At 43.5% G+C, this 14,484-nt stretch overlaps 1 protein-coding gene across 1 annotated transcript in view; it reads right to left on the bottom strand.

The window, feature by feature from the left end:
• MTX2 (metaxin 2) overlaps positions 1–14,484 on the bottom strand; it is a 418,975-nt gene that overhangs the window by 90,669 nt on the left and 313,822 nt on the right. Inside the window, exons 7-8 of the mRNA XM_086956187.1 lie at positions 14,152–14,190; positions 13,587–13,712 (exon numbers count right to left, since the gene is read on the bottom strand). Coding sequence (XP_086812313.1) covers positions 13,587–13,712; positions 14,152–14,190 — 165 coding nt within the window. The remainder of the gene's footprint in view (positions 1–13,586; positions 13,713–14,151; positions 14,191–14,484) is intronic.

The following is a 14,484-nucleotide window of genomic DNA, read 5'->3' as shown; positions in this document are numbered from 1 at the left end:
GGGGTGGTGCTGTCAGGGAGGTCCCAGATTTCAGTGGCGTGTTTGTGGTGTGATCGGACGGTGAGGAGTATGCATTGCAGGGTCTTCGGTTCACTATAGATACTTGGGCGCTTCATATTTTGGTACAGGCTCTCAAACTGTATTAAACAGATAACGATTGTACCTTATTCTGTGAAATGTCTTAAATGTCACTACAGATACTGGGGCATTTACATTTTGGTACTGGCATTTGTTATACTGCAGTAAATAGATAATGAAATAACAGATCTATACAATCTAAACTTTCCGCATCTAAATTACAGAATTTTCTTTTATCTAGAAGAACATATCACTGCCCTTCAGTTGCACACTGCGTTGTACCTCTACTTTTTTAATCACGCAACTTACAGGCATGCAACTTATTTTGACGTAAGTGACACTTTAGCATTAATGTCTTTTTGAACATCAAGCGCAAACTTCGATATATCAATTTGCATATATGTATTATATTTTGATAACCAGACCACCTTACACAGATTAGGAATGGAGGACTACCTATTTGGAGAATCGGCTCATGAATTGTGATTTCATGTCCAAATCCTACGCTCTCTCTGACTAGCACTTTAATGCGCAAGTGACTTTTCACAGTTATTTAAATCGGACCATACTAAATAGAAGAATGCCTGCAGCTTCTTCTCTTCTTCTTTTACTCACCGTTTTATTTTACTTATGTGTTTGCAATCTCAGTTGAGAAGTCTAGACCACATGAACTGTTGAAATAGTTTCTCCCTGTGGCTCTTCCACGACGTTTGAAAGACATCAACAGATTTCAAACAGCACAAATAAGGTACTTATTTATACCTTATCTTCTCTTAACTAGTCATTAAGGACATACCAGCTACGTATAACTATTTACTTTGATGTCTTATGACTTATTTCTTGGCTACTCTTTTTCGTTATAAAGACGACACAACATTGATGGATTCTCTATGAACATTTAAGAATCGCCCCCCTCATGTAGCCAAGGTTAGAACCCTCCTTACATGAATAGTATTCATTTTCAGGTGTTGCTTGCTTCGCATGTTGCCTTTTGAGTATATCTACCATTCCTTACCAGATTTTACTACACTTAAGTCCTATTTTCCCACCTGTCCTACTATTCCTATTGAGAATGATATAATGGCCCATCCATAAATATGCACACGTCTCACTAATGCTACAGCTTTTTTGTACTCTCTCACTTCACTCTGAGATTTTTAACACCTGGGCCTTCGCCTTTACTTTCTTTGTATAAAGGGGTACTGGGTTGATTTATATGTATTTACTAAATGTCACTTAAATCAATTTTTCGGGAATGCTATTACTATTATTGAAGCCTTGAAGAAGTTAAGAGTGCAACGAAACACATGTCGGCTGTCATGTTTCTATTTCACCGTGCTATTCTGTTCATCCACTAACAAGAATTGGACCTTGAAAAAATAACTGTATAAATATGAAATGTTTTTGAAAAAGTCTTTCTTGTATGAATATATGTACAGTATGTATTGACTAAATGTAACACTGATTTTAAAATTGAGAGAACCCCAGTACAAATCCAAATATTGTCATATCCTGTGATTTGAGCGATCAATAGAATACATAGATCTTGTGTTTCAATTTAAAAAAATAAATGTTGTAGTAATATTGTTGAGTGCTGAGGTAAATCTGTCTGTCTAATACCCGAGAGGGTGATAGTGTGCTTTACAAATAACATGACATCAGACCCTTATTTAATACCATACTCATTAAACATGATAGACACCTCTGTGCTTATATGATCAGTAACAGCTTACTAAAAAATAGCCAAGTTATCATCATTACTAACAAAAGACTAGAAAATAGCATGCAGATCTGATAAACTTATTCCTGGTCTCTAATATACCCTTCCTAACTAAAGTCTGAAAGAGCTCAATATAAAACCAGTCTAAATGCTTGTGAGAGGAAAACAACCTCTCAGATGATGGTCAATCAAGCTTCGGGTCAGGAAACAAAAATAGCTGATTACACATTCCACATCCTGGACTAAGGGTACTACTGCCTCCTCATACTCCTTGGCCTATCAGTGCATTTAACACAGTGAATTGTTCAATTCTTTTGAGGATCTTCACGGAAACAATCAGGGTGCATAGCACAGTCCCGGTTGCTGTCATACCTGAAAAAACATAGTCAAGCCATAGAGATTAGCCAACTCTCTCCCCCAATCCTGCACAAAGGGTCTCTCCAAGGTTCAAATCCCTCTCGTATGCACTTCAGTCTTCAAATGGATCTCTCTGCCTCCTTCCTCAACCAATCGACTAACATCTAACATCACTTATTAGCTGACAACACACTGCCCCTTATAACCCATTTGCTCCCATAAAGCATTAATTACAACTTTACTCCATGTTTTACAGGAATTGACAGAAGCCTCAATTGGACAATGCTCCAAATCTCTTGGTTTCGTTTTAGACTACAACCTTCACCTATCAAGCACACATCATATCACTGGCTAAAGGAACAACATTTCGAAAGAAATTCCTATGCTTTAGACTCAGTAGGGTTGCACGCTTTGAATTTATTATAAAGCAGTATTGAGGAGGCAAAATGAAGAAGCCTTACTTTACTTCAATTTATCTTTGAGGAATGTCTGCCCTCTAAGAACGTGCAAAGTTTCCAGAAAAATGTGCCTCTTCTCAAACAAGAGAAAAGACCTGTACACTGCCAAAATCTTCTCAAATCCATGCACTCCATCTCACGAATAAGTACAAAACTCCTGTATTCTTCCACAGAATGACAATGACGTAGAAGGATTGCTTGTGTGACTATGGTAAACTAATGGAAACTGACAGAGGCCTAGCAGTGACACCAAGCAGGTGCATCACGCTGAGGAAGCACGAATTGTAGACAGTGGATTGGGGCACAGCAGTGAACCCAAACTGGTCCATCACCCTGAGGAAGCAGGAATTGTGGACACTGGATTTTCCTCTCAACTCCAAGGAGTCTGAATCTTGCAAGCATAGAAATGTAGATTTCACTTGTCCTTAACGTGAATGTCTTACTTTGGCATTTGGGTTTTCATTTTATGCTTCTGCGTTGCAGGATTCCACTGGGCTCAGTCTTTGTTTGAAAGGAGTAGATCTGACACTAAAATATTTCGGTTCACATTCCTGTTTAACCCCTTCACTGCGGCGGCTATTCCGCCGCAGTGCCAAGGGGGCGGGGCGGCCGCACGGCGCTCCCGTGCTCGTGACGGAACCGCTCCGTCACGAGCCTCAGGCGCGCTGTGCTTGTGACGGAACGGTTCCGTCACGGCCCCGCCCGCCTAATAGAACGCTCAGCGCAGGCGCGGAATTCGCGACGCGCAGGCGCGGCGAGCGGGCCGAGACGGAACCGTTCGTCACAAGCACAGCACACCCGAGGCTTGTGACGGAACGGTTCAGTCACAAGCATGCAAGGGGTTAAAGAACAAATCCACTGGTGGGTGGTAGCAAATACCTCTAGTGGATGCAGCTCAGAAATTACTTGGACTCTCCTCGTGTGTTTTTATCTCTTTTTCTGCAAAAGTCTGCTTTGCAGGAGGAGTGGGCACAGAATTTACAACAAGTAACTGCTGACCTTGGCTTTGTCAGCAGGGCCATCCCTAAACCTTTTGCCTCCTTCCTTCGGTTTTTTGAAACAGTGTGTGTTGTTTGTTATAACTGCACACTTTACCACTGCTAACCAGTGCTGAAGTGCTTGTACTCTCTCCTTTAAACTTGGTAAAAGTAGCTAACACTAATTTAATTTACTAATATGTCCCTAGTACAGCGGTACTACAGGTAACCAGGGCCTGTAAAATAAATGCCACTTAAGTAGCCTTGTAAGCATGTCTCAGCCAGGGACAATAGACCTTTTGTCATGACTAAACCTTCCATTTTAATACAAATAATTGACCACTAGGGTGGACACAAAAAAGCCCATAGGGCAGAGTGCAGTGTACTGACAAAGTTGGATATGTTCTTTTAAGTTTTGCATGGCTTGTTTCTGAATAACTCCTAAAGAACAAGTTATTTACCTTCGGTAATACCATATCTGGTAGAGACATGATATAGCAGCAGATTCCTTACCTTAGAACTTCAAGGCATCAGGCTGGATCCAGAAGATTTTTGATAGCAGTACCCCTGAGCGCCGATAGGTGGCGTCAGTCGACTGCGTGACGTCAAAGTGGTCGGGTTAGTCATCGTGCCGTCCGTGGCATCATATAGGCGCCACCTCGGCGCTCTGATATGAGAACTTTTCATGACTTTCCACACCAGAAACTCGGAGCCATGAAGAGACTGACCATGGTGTGCTAAAAAACTAGGGCTCTGAAGCGGAACAGCCCTGACACTTAAAAACTGATCTGCTGTGCGAGAAGGCTGGGTGGGTCGAAATCAGCGCCTAGATCATGTCTCTACCAGATAAGGCATTACCGAAAGTAAGTAACTCTAGCCTCAGATTCCTTACCTAAGAACAGATACCCAAATAATACCATCCCCGGAGAAGGGCCTGCGCAAAAGTGTTAGACCAGAAAGACCTGTAGGACTGAACAGCAAAGAGGCCTTCCCTATGGACCTGATTATCCAGGCAATAATGTTTGGCAAACGTGTGCAGGGATGCCCATGTGGCCGCCTGGCTGATGACAAGGACTGGAACACCACACTTTAGAGCTGTGGTGGCTGCCTTAACTCTGGTTGAATGATCTCTAAGGCCTTCAGGAGGCTGTTTCTTTGCCAAGGCATAACAGATTTTTATTCAAAGAATATGCCAACAAGAGATGGTTCTCTTCTGCATAGCACGACCCTTCTTTGTTCCAATGTACCCTACAAAGAGTTGGCCATCCACAAGGAACTCCTCGTCATCCCTTCTCTGTGGCAGGCTCCATCACTCCCTGGCACGCCCGGAGCAGTGCATGAGCGTGGATGAAGGCTCGAGCTCAAGGCGTTAGATAAACACCGGAAGAGAAGGCACAGGTATTCCAGTACGAGACCGAAGGGGCGACCCGATGAGTGCGTCCTCTGGTGAAGATTGAGGCAGGGAGTTGAGAGCCGCTCCTCCAGGTTTGGCCGTCCTGTAACCAAGCTAAAAACAGCACCCAGAGGCCCCTGGAACGAGAGCAGCGCTGTCAGGTGCCTCTAGGGCCCTAATGCCAGTCAACCATTTCCTCAATATTTTTTGATACTGAGATCACCACCAGTGTATCATCGGCATATGATATGACCGAGAAACCGTATTGTCTAATGATTGCTGCCAGCGGGGCCACATAAATGTTAAAAAGGGTGGGACTCAAAGATGAGCCCTGTGGCACCCCACATGGCAGCTCAAAAGGTTTAGAAGCCCTACCACCCATTTCTATCACAAATGATCTGTTTGTTAAAAATTATGTTAGTAATTTGGTGGCGCTGTCTTAAGTCAAGTCAAGTCAACATGTGTATAGCGCAACACTCACCCAGAGGGTCTCAAGGCGCTTGAGGGAGGGGGATCGCTACTTATCAAATAGCTTAGTTTTGAGTTGTTTTCTGAAGGAAAGGTGGTTCTGTGTAAGGCGGAGGTGGGTGGGGAGAGAATTCCAGGTTTTGGCCGCTAAGTAGGAGAATGATCTTCCTCCCATGGTGGTTCTTCGGATGCGCGGAATAGCGGCGAGGGCTTGATTGGACGAACGTAGTTGGCGGGTGGGGGTGTAAAAGGTCAGGCGCGTGTTGAGGTATCTGGGTCCTAGGTCGTAGAGGGCCTTGTGTGCGTGGGTGAGAAGGCGGAACGTGATTCTCTTGTTGACGGGGAGCCAGTGAAGGTCTCTCAGGTGACCGGATATGTGATTGTGGCGGGGTATGTCTAGGATGAGTCGGGCGGAGGCGTTCTGAATGCGTTGGAGTTTTTTCTGTAATTTGGCTGTGATTCCGGCGTAGAGGGTGTTTCCGTAGTCCAGTCGGCTTGTGACAAGTGCATGGGTGACCGACTTTCTTGTTTCGGTGGAGATCCATCGGAAGATCTTTTGGAGCATGCGTAAGGTGTTGAAGCATGATGATGAGACGGCGTTGACTTGTCTGGTCATCGAGAGGGAGGAGTCTAGAATGAATCCCAGGTTGCGAGCATGGTCGGTTGGTTTTGGTGCGCTGCCTAGGGCCGGTGGCCACCATGAGTCGTCCCATGCAGAGGGGGATGATCCTAGGATGAGGACTTCCGTCTTGTCAGAATTCAGTTTTAAGCGGCTGTTCTTCATCCACTCGGCTAAGTCTTTCATTCCTTCGTGTAGGTTGGTTTTGGCGGTGTTTGGGTCTTTGGTGAGGGAGAGGATCAGCTGTGTGTCGTCAGCGTAGGAGATGATGTTGAGGTTGTGCTGGCGTGCGATGGATGCGAGGGGGCTCATGTAGACGTTGAAGAGGGTGGGGCTGAGCGATGATCCTTGTGGTACGCCTCAGATTACTTCGGTGACCTCTGATCTGAAGGGGGGGGAGAGCGGACTCTCTGGGTTCTTCCGGCAAGGAACGAGATGATCCAATCCAATGCTTTTTCTTGTATCCCGACGTTGCTAAGGCGTTGTACAAGGGTGCTATGACAGACTGTGTCAAACGCTGCGGAGAGGTCCAGGAGGATGAGGGCAGCTGTTTTCCCGTTGTCGAGTAGTGTTCGGATGTCGTCTATGGCTGCGATGAGGGCGGTCTCGGTGCTGTGTTTGGCTCGGAAGCCGGACTGTGAGGGGTCGAGGGAGCCGTTAGACTCGAGGAAGGCAGAGAGTTGACTATTGACGGTCTTCTCTATGGCTTTGGCAGGGAATGGGAGGAGCGAGATGGGGCGGTAGTTCTTAAGTTCAGTGGGGTCTGCTGTAGGTTTCTTCAGGAGGGCACTGACTTCGGCATGTTTCCAGCTTTCTGGGAAGGTAGGTGTGTTGAGGGAGCAGTTGATGATATCCCGGAGTTGGGGTGCGATGATGGAGTCGGCCTTGTTGAAGATGTGGTGAGGGCATGGGTCGGTTGGTGATCCGGAGTGGATGGAGTTCATCAAGCGGATGGTGTCTTCAATGCTGATCGGGTTCCATGCGCAAAGGGTGGTGGTGGGCTTCAGCTCGGTGGTAAAGGGAGTGGGCTGGTCGCCGAAGCTGTTATGTATGTCAGCGATCTTGCTGTGGAAGAACAAGGCTAGAGAGTCGCAGAGGTCTTGAGAGGGAGTGATGTAGTTGGTGTCGGCGCTGGGATTGGTAAGCTCTTTAACGATGCTGAAGAGTTCCTTGCTGTTGTGGGCATTGTTGTCGAGTCGATCCTTGAATGCTGACTTCTTGGTGGATCGGATCAGCTGGTGGTGTTTGCGAGTGGCGTTCTTGAGGGCGGTCATGTTGTCTGTGGTTGGGTTTCTTCGCCAGGCTTTCTCCAGGGTGCGGCAGTTCTTTTTGGAGTTCTTGAGGTCGTCATTGAACCAGGAGGCTTTTTTGCTTCCTGGCTTGTTGTGATGGTTTTTCAAGTTGTGCCAATTCGTCAGCGCCATGGGTGATCCATTGTGCGAGATTGATGGCTGCTTCATTTGGGTCTGATGATCTGGCGGGAGGGTTTTGGTTTAGAGATGTGGTGAGCTGATCGGTTTTAATTTTGTTCCAGTTTCTGCGGGGGACTTGTTTGTGTGGTGGTGGGTCGTGGTCTTTCTGAAGTGGACGCAGCTGTGGTCTGTCCAGTGGAGTCCTGATGCGTGATTGAAGGAGATGTGCTTGCTGAAGGAGAAAATTGGGTCGAGCGTGTGTCCGGCGTAGTGGGTGGGGGTGTTTACCAGTTGTTTGAGTCCGAGATTGGCGAGGTTGTCCAGAAGGGTGGTGGTGTTGCTATCGTTGTTCTTTTCCAAGTGGAAGTTGAGGTCCCCTAGGAGAATGTAGTCCTCGGAGGGGAGGGCGTGTGGGCTGATAAAGTCAGTGATGTCTTCGCAGAATTGCGTGCGGGGTCCTGGTGGTCTGTAGATGAGGGTGCCCCTAAGTGTGGTCTTGGGGTCAGTGTGTATCTGGAAGTGAAGGTGTTCGGCGGCTTAATTCTTCTGCTGCCATCACCAGGGCAGTCTAGGTCCCGTGGCCTTCTCTAAAATCGAACTGAGAATGATCTAGTAGTTCTCCTTCTGCAATAAAGGACATGATCTGCCTATTAATCAGCTTTTCCAGTACTTTGGCATGGAAAGGAATCCTGAATTATGGCCTATAGTTTTTAGGCTCTGACAGGTCCATATTGGCTTTCTTTAACAAAGGCCGAACCAAAGCCATTTTCCATGATTCTGGAAGAATGCCTGACTGAATTACTTCTAGGAAAATAATCCTAAGTTGCTCACTGATCAGTTCTGGACATAGATGAAAGATTTTTGGAGGGCAAGGGTCTGACGGAGCTCCTCCCTTCATTATTTTTACTACTTGGGCGATCTGATCCTCCGTTGGTGGGAGAAAATAGAAAGTTTTATCAGTAGATGGAAGATAGCTCCCTCGCGTTTTTATCCCCAAAGGGCTGTTTATACTATCTCTAAAAGTTTTATACACTGCCTCCACTTTGTTATTAAAAAATTCTCCAAGAATGTTACAGAAATTTGGATTCGCTATCTTCTGTAGATTCCCTGGGAGCTTAGCTAATTTTTTGACTGTATTAAATAATTCCTTACTGGAGTTTTTAGATTCCTGGATTTTTTGTGTAAAATATTTACTTTTCTCCTCAACAATAATTTTCTTGTAGTCTGATAAAGTAGTTGCATATTCTTTTTTCCTTGCCTCTGCGTAGTCCATTCTCCATGCCCTTTCAAATCTTCTACATACTTTTTTCTGTTCTCTAAGTTTATCAGTGAGCCAGGGCTCTGATGGCCCTTTCCTTTTCAATCGTAGCCTCTTTTGGGGACAGCTGAGTCTACAGCTGTCTTGATCCAGGAATTTACCTCATTAACCATATAATCGACGCCTGATTCTAAAATTGGTTTATTCTTTATTAGTTGAGTCTGAAAATTTGAAGAATTGATGTTACTCCAGTCGTGATATATGACTGTACCCAGAGTCATTGATGATGTCATTGGTTGAAGGGTGTCCCGTATTATAAATATAATAGCTTGGTGATCTGACCAAGTCACCGGGATGACTTCCGACACTTCTATCCTGTTATTGGAAGTAAATATTCCATCCAATGTATGTCCTGCCTTATGTGTCCCTTGTTTAACCATCTGTCTCAGGGAAAAGCTAGCCATTCCGTCTATGAATGTAGTAACGTTGTTGTCATCTACCTTTTCCAGGTGATAATTGAAATCTCCTGAGACTGTATAGTCAGAGCTATTTATGCTGTCTTCCAAAAAAGGACTAATATTTTCCATCAACGAGGCTTGGGCTTTTGGTGGGCAATATAAAAGAAGCCCTTTAAAGGAGTAGTTGTTATTGATTTTTATCTGGAAAGGCAGAGATTCGCAGTCTGGTGAGCAGTTGCTCCTACCTGCCGGTATTCTCAAGCCTTCCCTGGCAATAATTGCAAGCCCCTCTCCCCGCTTGTGTGTTCTATCAGCTCTTATCATGCTGAAGTGTGTCGGAAGCGCAAAAAGCAGATCCGGGTCCGATGCTGTATCTGCCCAAAAAGCTATATCTGTCTGATGACTCTCAATCAACTCCGCTAATTCAACACCATGTTTCACTAATGAAAGTGCGTTGATTAATACTGCTTTTACCCCAGTATCTGAGTTAGTAGCCCTCTTAGTCTTTTTAATCTGAGATCTTAGATTCCTTTCCTTAGATCGAAAGCTGCACAGCAGCAAATGTTCGAATTTTGCCTAAGCATGTGCAGTTCCTCTTGTGTACAAGTTATCCCATTCTGGGCTATTGTAGCAAAATAACCAGGGGTTTGGGCGCTAGGCGCGGAACTGGCGCGGACGGGAGGAGATGGGTTTGCCTTAGGCGCATCACCCCTGTACGGGGGGAGGGCACACTGTGAAGTGATCGCCTCTGTGTATTTATAGGGGTCACGATTGGGCGCTCTGGAGCATGGCTGCGGGTCATAAGAGTCTAGGATACATGCCCATCCAATCCCTGGCCTCGCTGAATAGAGCTGCAGCGATGGTCACCCATGTGCTACTGTGTAAAGGGGTGCACAGCGCTGAAGGAGGCGCCGGCAGAAGGACAGGATGAAAGGCGGTAAAGATGAGTAAGTCGATGACGTGTGAGATGGAAGATTCTGGTTGGGTGTGGTGGAAAAGAGCGTGAGATAGCGCCTAGTAGGATGAGACGCTGCAGAGGAAAGCGATGTGAAGAGGAGGGCGGATTCACTGGGAAACTCCGAAGACCACTGTCCATTGACCTTTTGTAGTGTTTAAGTCGCAGTCTCACATTTGCAGAATGATGGTTACTCGTTTATCTGTTACTAATAACAAGCACTTGCAAAGCCAATAGGTCTAGCTTCTTTTAAGGCACATGTTTTCTATTTGTGATGTGGTTGTAATTCGGGTTTGATTGGGATTAAAAATCGGCCCGGGCACGCTAAAAAAAGTGGCTCGCATTTACATATTGCCTTTTCGCAAAACACTGCTTCAGCGACATTTTATATACAAGCATTGGGACCTTATAAGTGTTTAGTTATCCAGCACAATATCCTTGGTGCAACAATATCAACTGTTGCATGGCTAAACACTTATAAGCTCCCAAAGGTGAGACCTATTGGCTATGCCAATGCTTGTTGTATCTGTTGTAGCATACACTGGTTGTAATTGTTTAACTTTCAATAAAACACATTTTTTTTTACTAGAAATGAAATGGGCTTGCCGTAAATATTATGCAAGGTCTATCTTATGAACCAACAGCAATAGATGAAACTGAGCCTAGCCAAATATGCATTCCCTTAAAACACGTAATTCTGACAAACACATGTAGATTAATTCTAACAAATGTACGTTTAAACCAACAAAGTACATTTGAACTTACAAATCTACAATTACACCAAATTATATATGTTTGGACCACTGAATGTCTACCTAGAATATGAAATGTAAATCCAGGTAGTATAATGGAGTTAGCTAAACATATACCAAGTACACAAAACACCTCCACAGAAATCATATTCATTAAAGAATAAAACACTTTTTCTTTACTAAAAATGTAAACTTGTACTTTATACAGTGGTTTCCACATCATATTTTGCCATTGTGTATCACCGTGAGTACCACATTTGCTTATTAGTTGACCCAGTCATACTGTTTTTATCACACTTAAACGATTAAACGCTTAGATGCCTCCGGAGAGATTCAAACCTCACCCTGCTAGTTACACTTAGATTCCAAATGAAGTTAGAATAGTGGCACATACATCCATCTATATACATACTTATGCATGTATTGTGAATTAAGTAGAATACCTTGCTTGATGAGTTCCAGTCGGGATTTAGACCAGGACACAGCATAGAAACAGCCACTTTACACATCGCGGACAATGACCTCATAATCTGAAAAAACTCTTGCCTACTTATACTCATCCTTTCCTCAGTGTTCTACATGGTCAAACACATGGACATCGCGCACCACATGTACATAGATGATACCCAGATGTACTTAAAGATATATATATATTCACTGGAGGTTATCATTTGACTTAACACATCAGTAAAAACCCAAACCAGGCTGGTATGAAATCACCTCAAACTCAACTTACTAAAAACAGAATTCCCCACACCTTTCCCTAAACAAAATTGGATCAATCACCTAGATGCCCTAAAATGTCAATGTTATAATTGAATCAACAAAATCCCTTGGGATAACAATTGATAAGAACCTAGCATTCAGGCTCACAACAGTTAAGCCACACACAGTGCGTTCTCCAACTTAACCTCTTCATGAAAGTGAAACCATTCATCCGCCAACAGATTCCAAGATAGCAGTTCAATCCCTAGACACAGTCAGACTAAACTATGGGAGTGCAACCCTATCAGTATTACAAGATTCCCAAAGTCACAAATTTCAGCACTCAAGGCACCACTCAATGCCGCAGCGAGAATGGTAACAGGAATGAGACGTTTCAACCATAATACATCCTCACTCTAGTCTCTATAATATGTCCCTTCGAAGCCAGAATCCAGGTGAACATAAAAAACTTGACTAAAAAAGCCCTGCAATATGATGCTCCCATGATGTACCTAGCACAAAAGCTCATGATCTGAGGAGGCAGCTGCTCTCTTCAGAGCACTAGTTCCCTCCGGCTGCAAATGTATAGATATAGAAAAAATAAGACATACACATGCACCTTCTCTGGATCTGCCCCAAGAATACGGAACTCTTTCATACTGGAGTTTTGATCAAACCCATCTTCCATTGCTTTCAAGAAAGAGGGTAAAAGGCTTTTACTAACAACTTTCCTACCTTATGTTTGTGGATCAGAATGTACACCTGCACTGCTTGATACACGAGGTAACTTTTGCCGACACAAAGCCAACTTTCAGTTTCGCTGGCACACCGCCGGCAGAGTGACTGGAAAGGACAGACTTTATGTTTTTGTTCTTTTTTCTAGGCCATGATACTAGACGTATTATAATTTGTTAAAAAACTTCTCAGTATAGTGCTCTGCCACTACAATTCTAATTATACCCTAATGGCTGTTTGACGTATGGTGCATTGATACCCTTGTGTCATATTCGCACTATATAAAATTCTCCAAATAAATAAAAAATAAATAATGGTCAATAGGAATATTCTTTATTTATCCTCATGACAGGATTCAATGTTTTTGTTCACTTTTCGTTTCATGTACAGCATATACTCAACCTACTTTCATATTTCACTATACTCATTTTCAACACTAATCCTTTATGGGTTCCGGAGTAGCCTGCTACTTGCCAAAAAAGCGCTTTTACACCCGATCAGGGGTAACAAGCAGTACAGAAATGCTAATCTTTTTACCTCTTCCATCCCTCCCCTACCATTCTCAATGCAAATAACTGACTAACATATCCAACACTCAAATTACTTTCATATTTCACTATACTAATTCAACACTAATCCTTTATGGGTTCCGAAGTAGCGTGATACTCGCCAAAAAATACCTTCAACACTTCATCAGGGGTAACAAGCGCTATATAAATACAAACCTTTTTTCCCTCTTCGATCCTTCCCCTATCTTTCTGAATCCAAATAACTGACTAACCTATCCACCACTCAAATTACTTTCATATTTCACTATACTAGTTCAACACTAATCCTTTATGGGTTCCGGAGTAGCGTGCCACTCGCAGAAAAAGCGCTTTGACGCCTCATCAGGGGTAGTAAGCGCTATATAAATGCAATTACAATACAATACAATACAATATAACACTCCGTGATAAAAATTGCTGTGTAGCACTAAGAAAACAACACAAACGACTAGTAAGATCTATGCTCGAATTCTATGCCCAGCGATTGCCTATTGCAAGTCAAGCGATTAGGCAGAGTGTCTGGGATCGCATGGTGATGTGCTGCTTAAAAAAACACAAGATGTGTTTATAGTTCTGAACAGAAGTATAATTTTAATTTATAATAATATTCAAGTTTAATAGCTACTGACCAATGTAACACTTTTTGCAAAGTGAATGAATTACTGTATTAAAAAAAGATAGCAAGTAACTCACCTGCTCAATAGTTTTACAAGCCCAACCAATGGCTTTCATCTTGCGTTTAATTTCCAACTGCTTCTGATAGGCCAATATATAGTTGAGAGGCCAAGGATAGGGAGAACTATACCTTGGGCGAGTAATCTGTGGGAAACACAAGCAAAACATAAATAACACAAATCAGCAAATCAACACAGGTTCCTTCACAGAGTTTAAGCATCCATTACATTTCCATTAAAAAAAAATCTGTTGTATTAGCTTGGTCAGTTCGTAGGATACTGTTGTTGACTTTTGTGTAAAACTTCATTGCTGTTATTAAACGTTAGCATCAGCTATGGACCGTTTGAAGCTTGTTGTGTCCGATCCAAGGAAAAGCACTTCAGTCATAATAATAGATGCACTTTACGCCAGGTTTATGAACAACATCTTCCCTAAAACGCATGTGCAAGCAAAGTAAGTGAAAGAACAATACCACTAATGGTAGAAACCTCAATGTTTCATTTATGAGTAGGGACTAGCCGTTGCGAGCAAAAGTGTTTTCTCATTAAATTTTAATAAAGATAAATGGAGCAGAGCCACTCACCTCCTCTACTGTAGCCTCATCACACCACTGGATATGTAGCTGCAACGAAAACAAATACAATACGTAATAGCTACAACTTTACTCTACAAAAGGCATGACACAGAAAGCAGTTACAGCTCATTCTAGCATCTAGAATTGATAGGGTCACAGAAATGGTCTACAAAAAGCTAGCCCTCTCTTCAGCAGGAATTCAATAGGTTGTCACATTTGAAATCGTCCTTGGCGCCAGGCGAGGATTCCAGAAACACTTTGGGGTCGCACAGCAGACTTTTTGGCGCTGAGAGGCCAAACCATTCACTGTATGAATATGCCTAAATGTTACATGACGTCGAG

This window comes from Lissotriton vulgaris, chromosome 2_1 (assembly GCF_964263255.1).
Source record: "Lissotriton vulgaris chromosome 2_1, aLisVul1.2, whole genome shotgun sequence".
Lineage (NCBI taxonomy): Eukaryota > Metazoa > Chordata > Amphibia > Caudata > Salamandridae > Lissotriton > Lissotriton vulgaris.
This window is presented reverse-complemented; position numbering and strand designations above follow the sequence as displayed.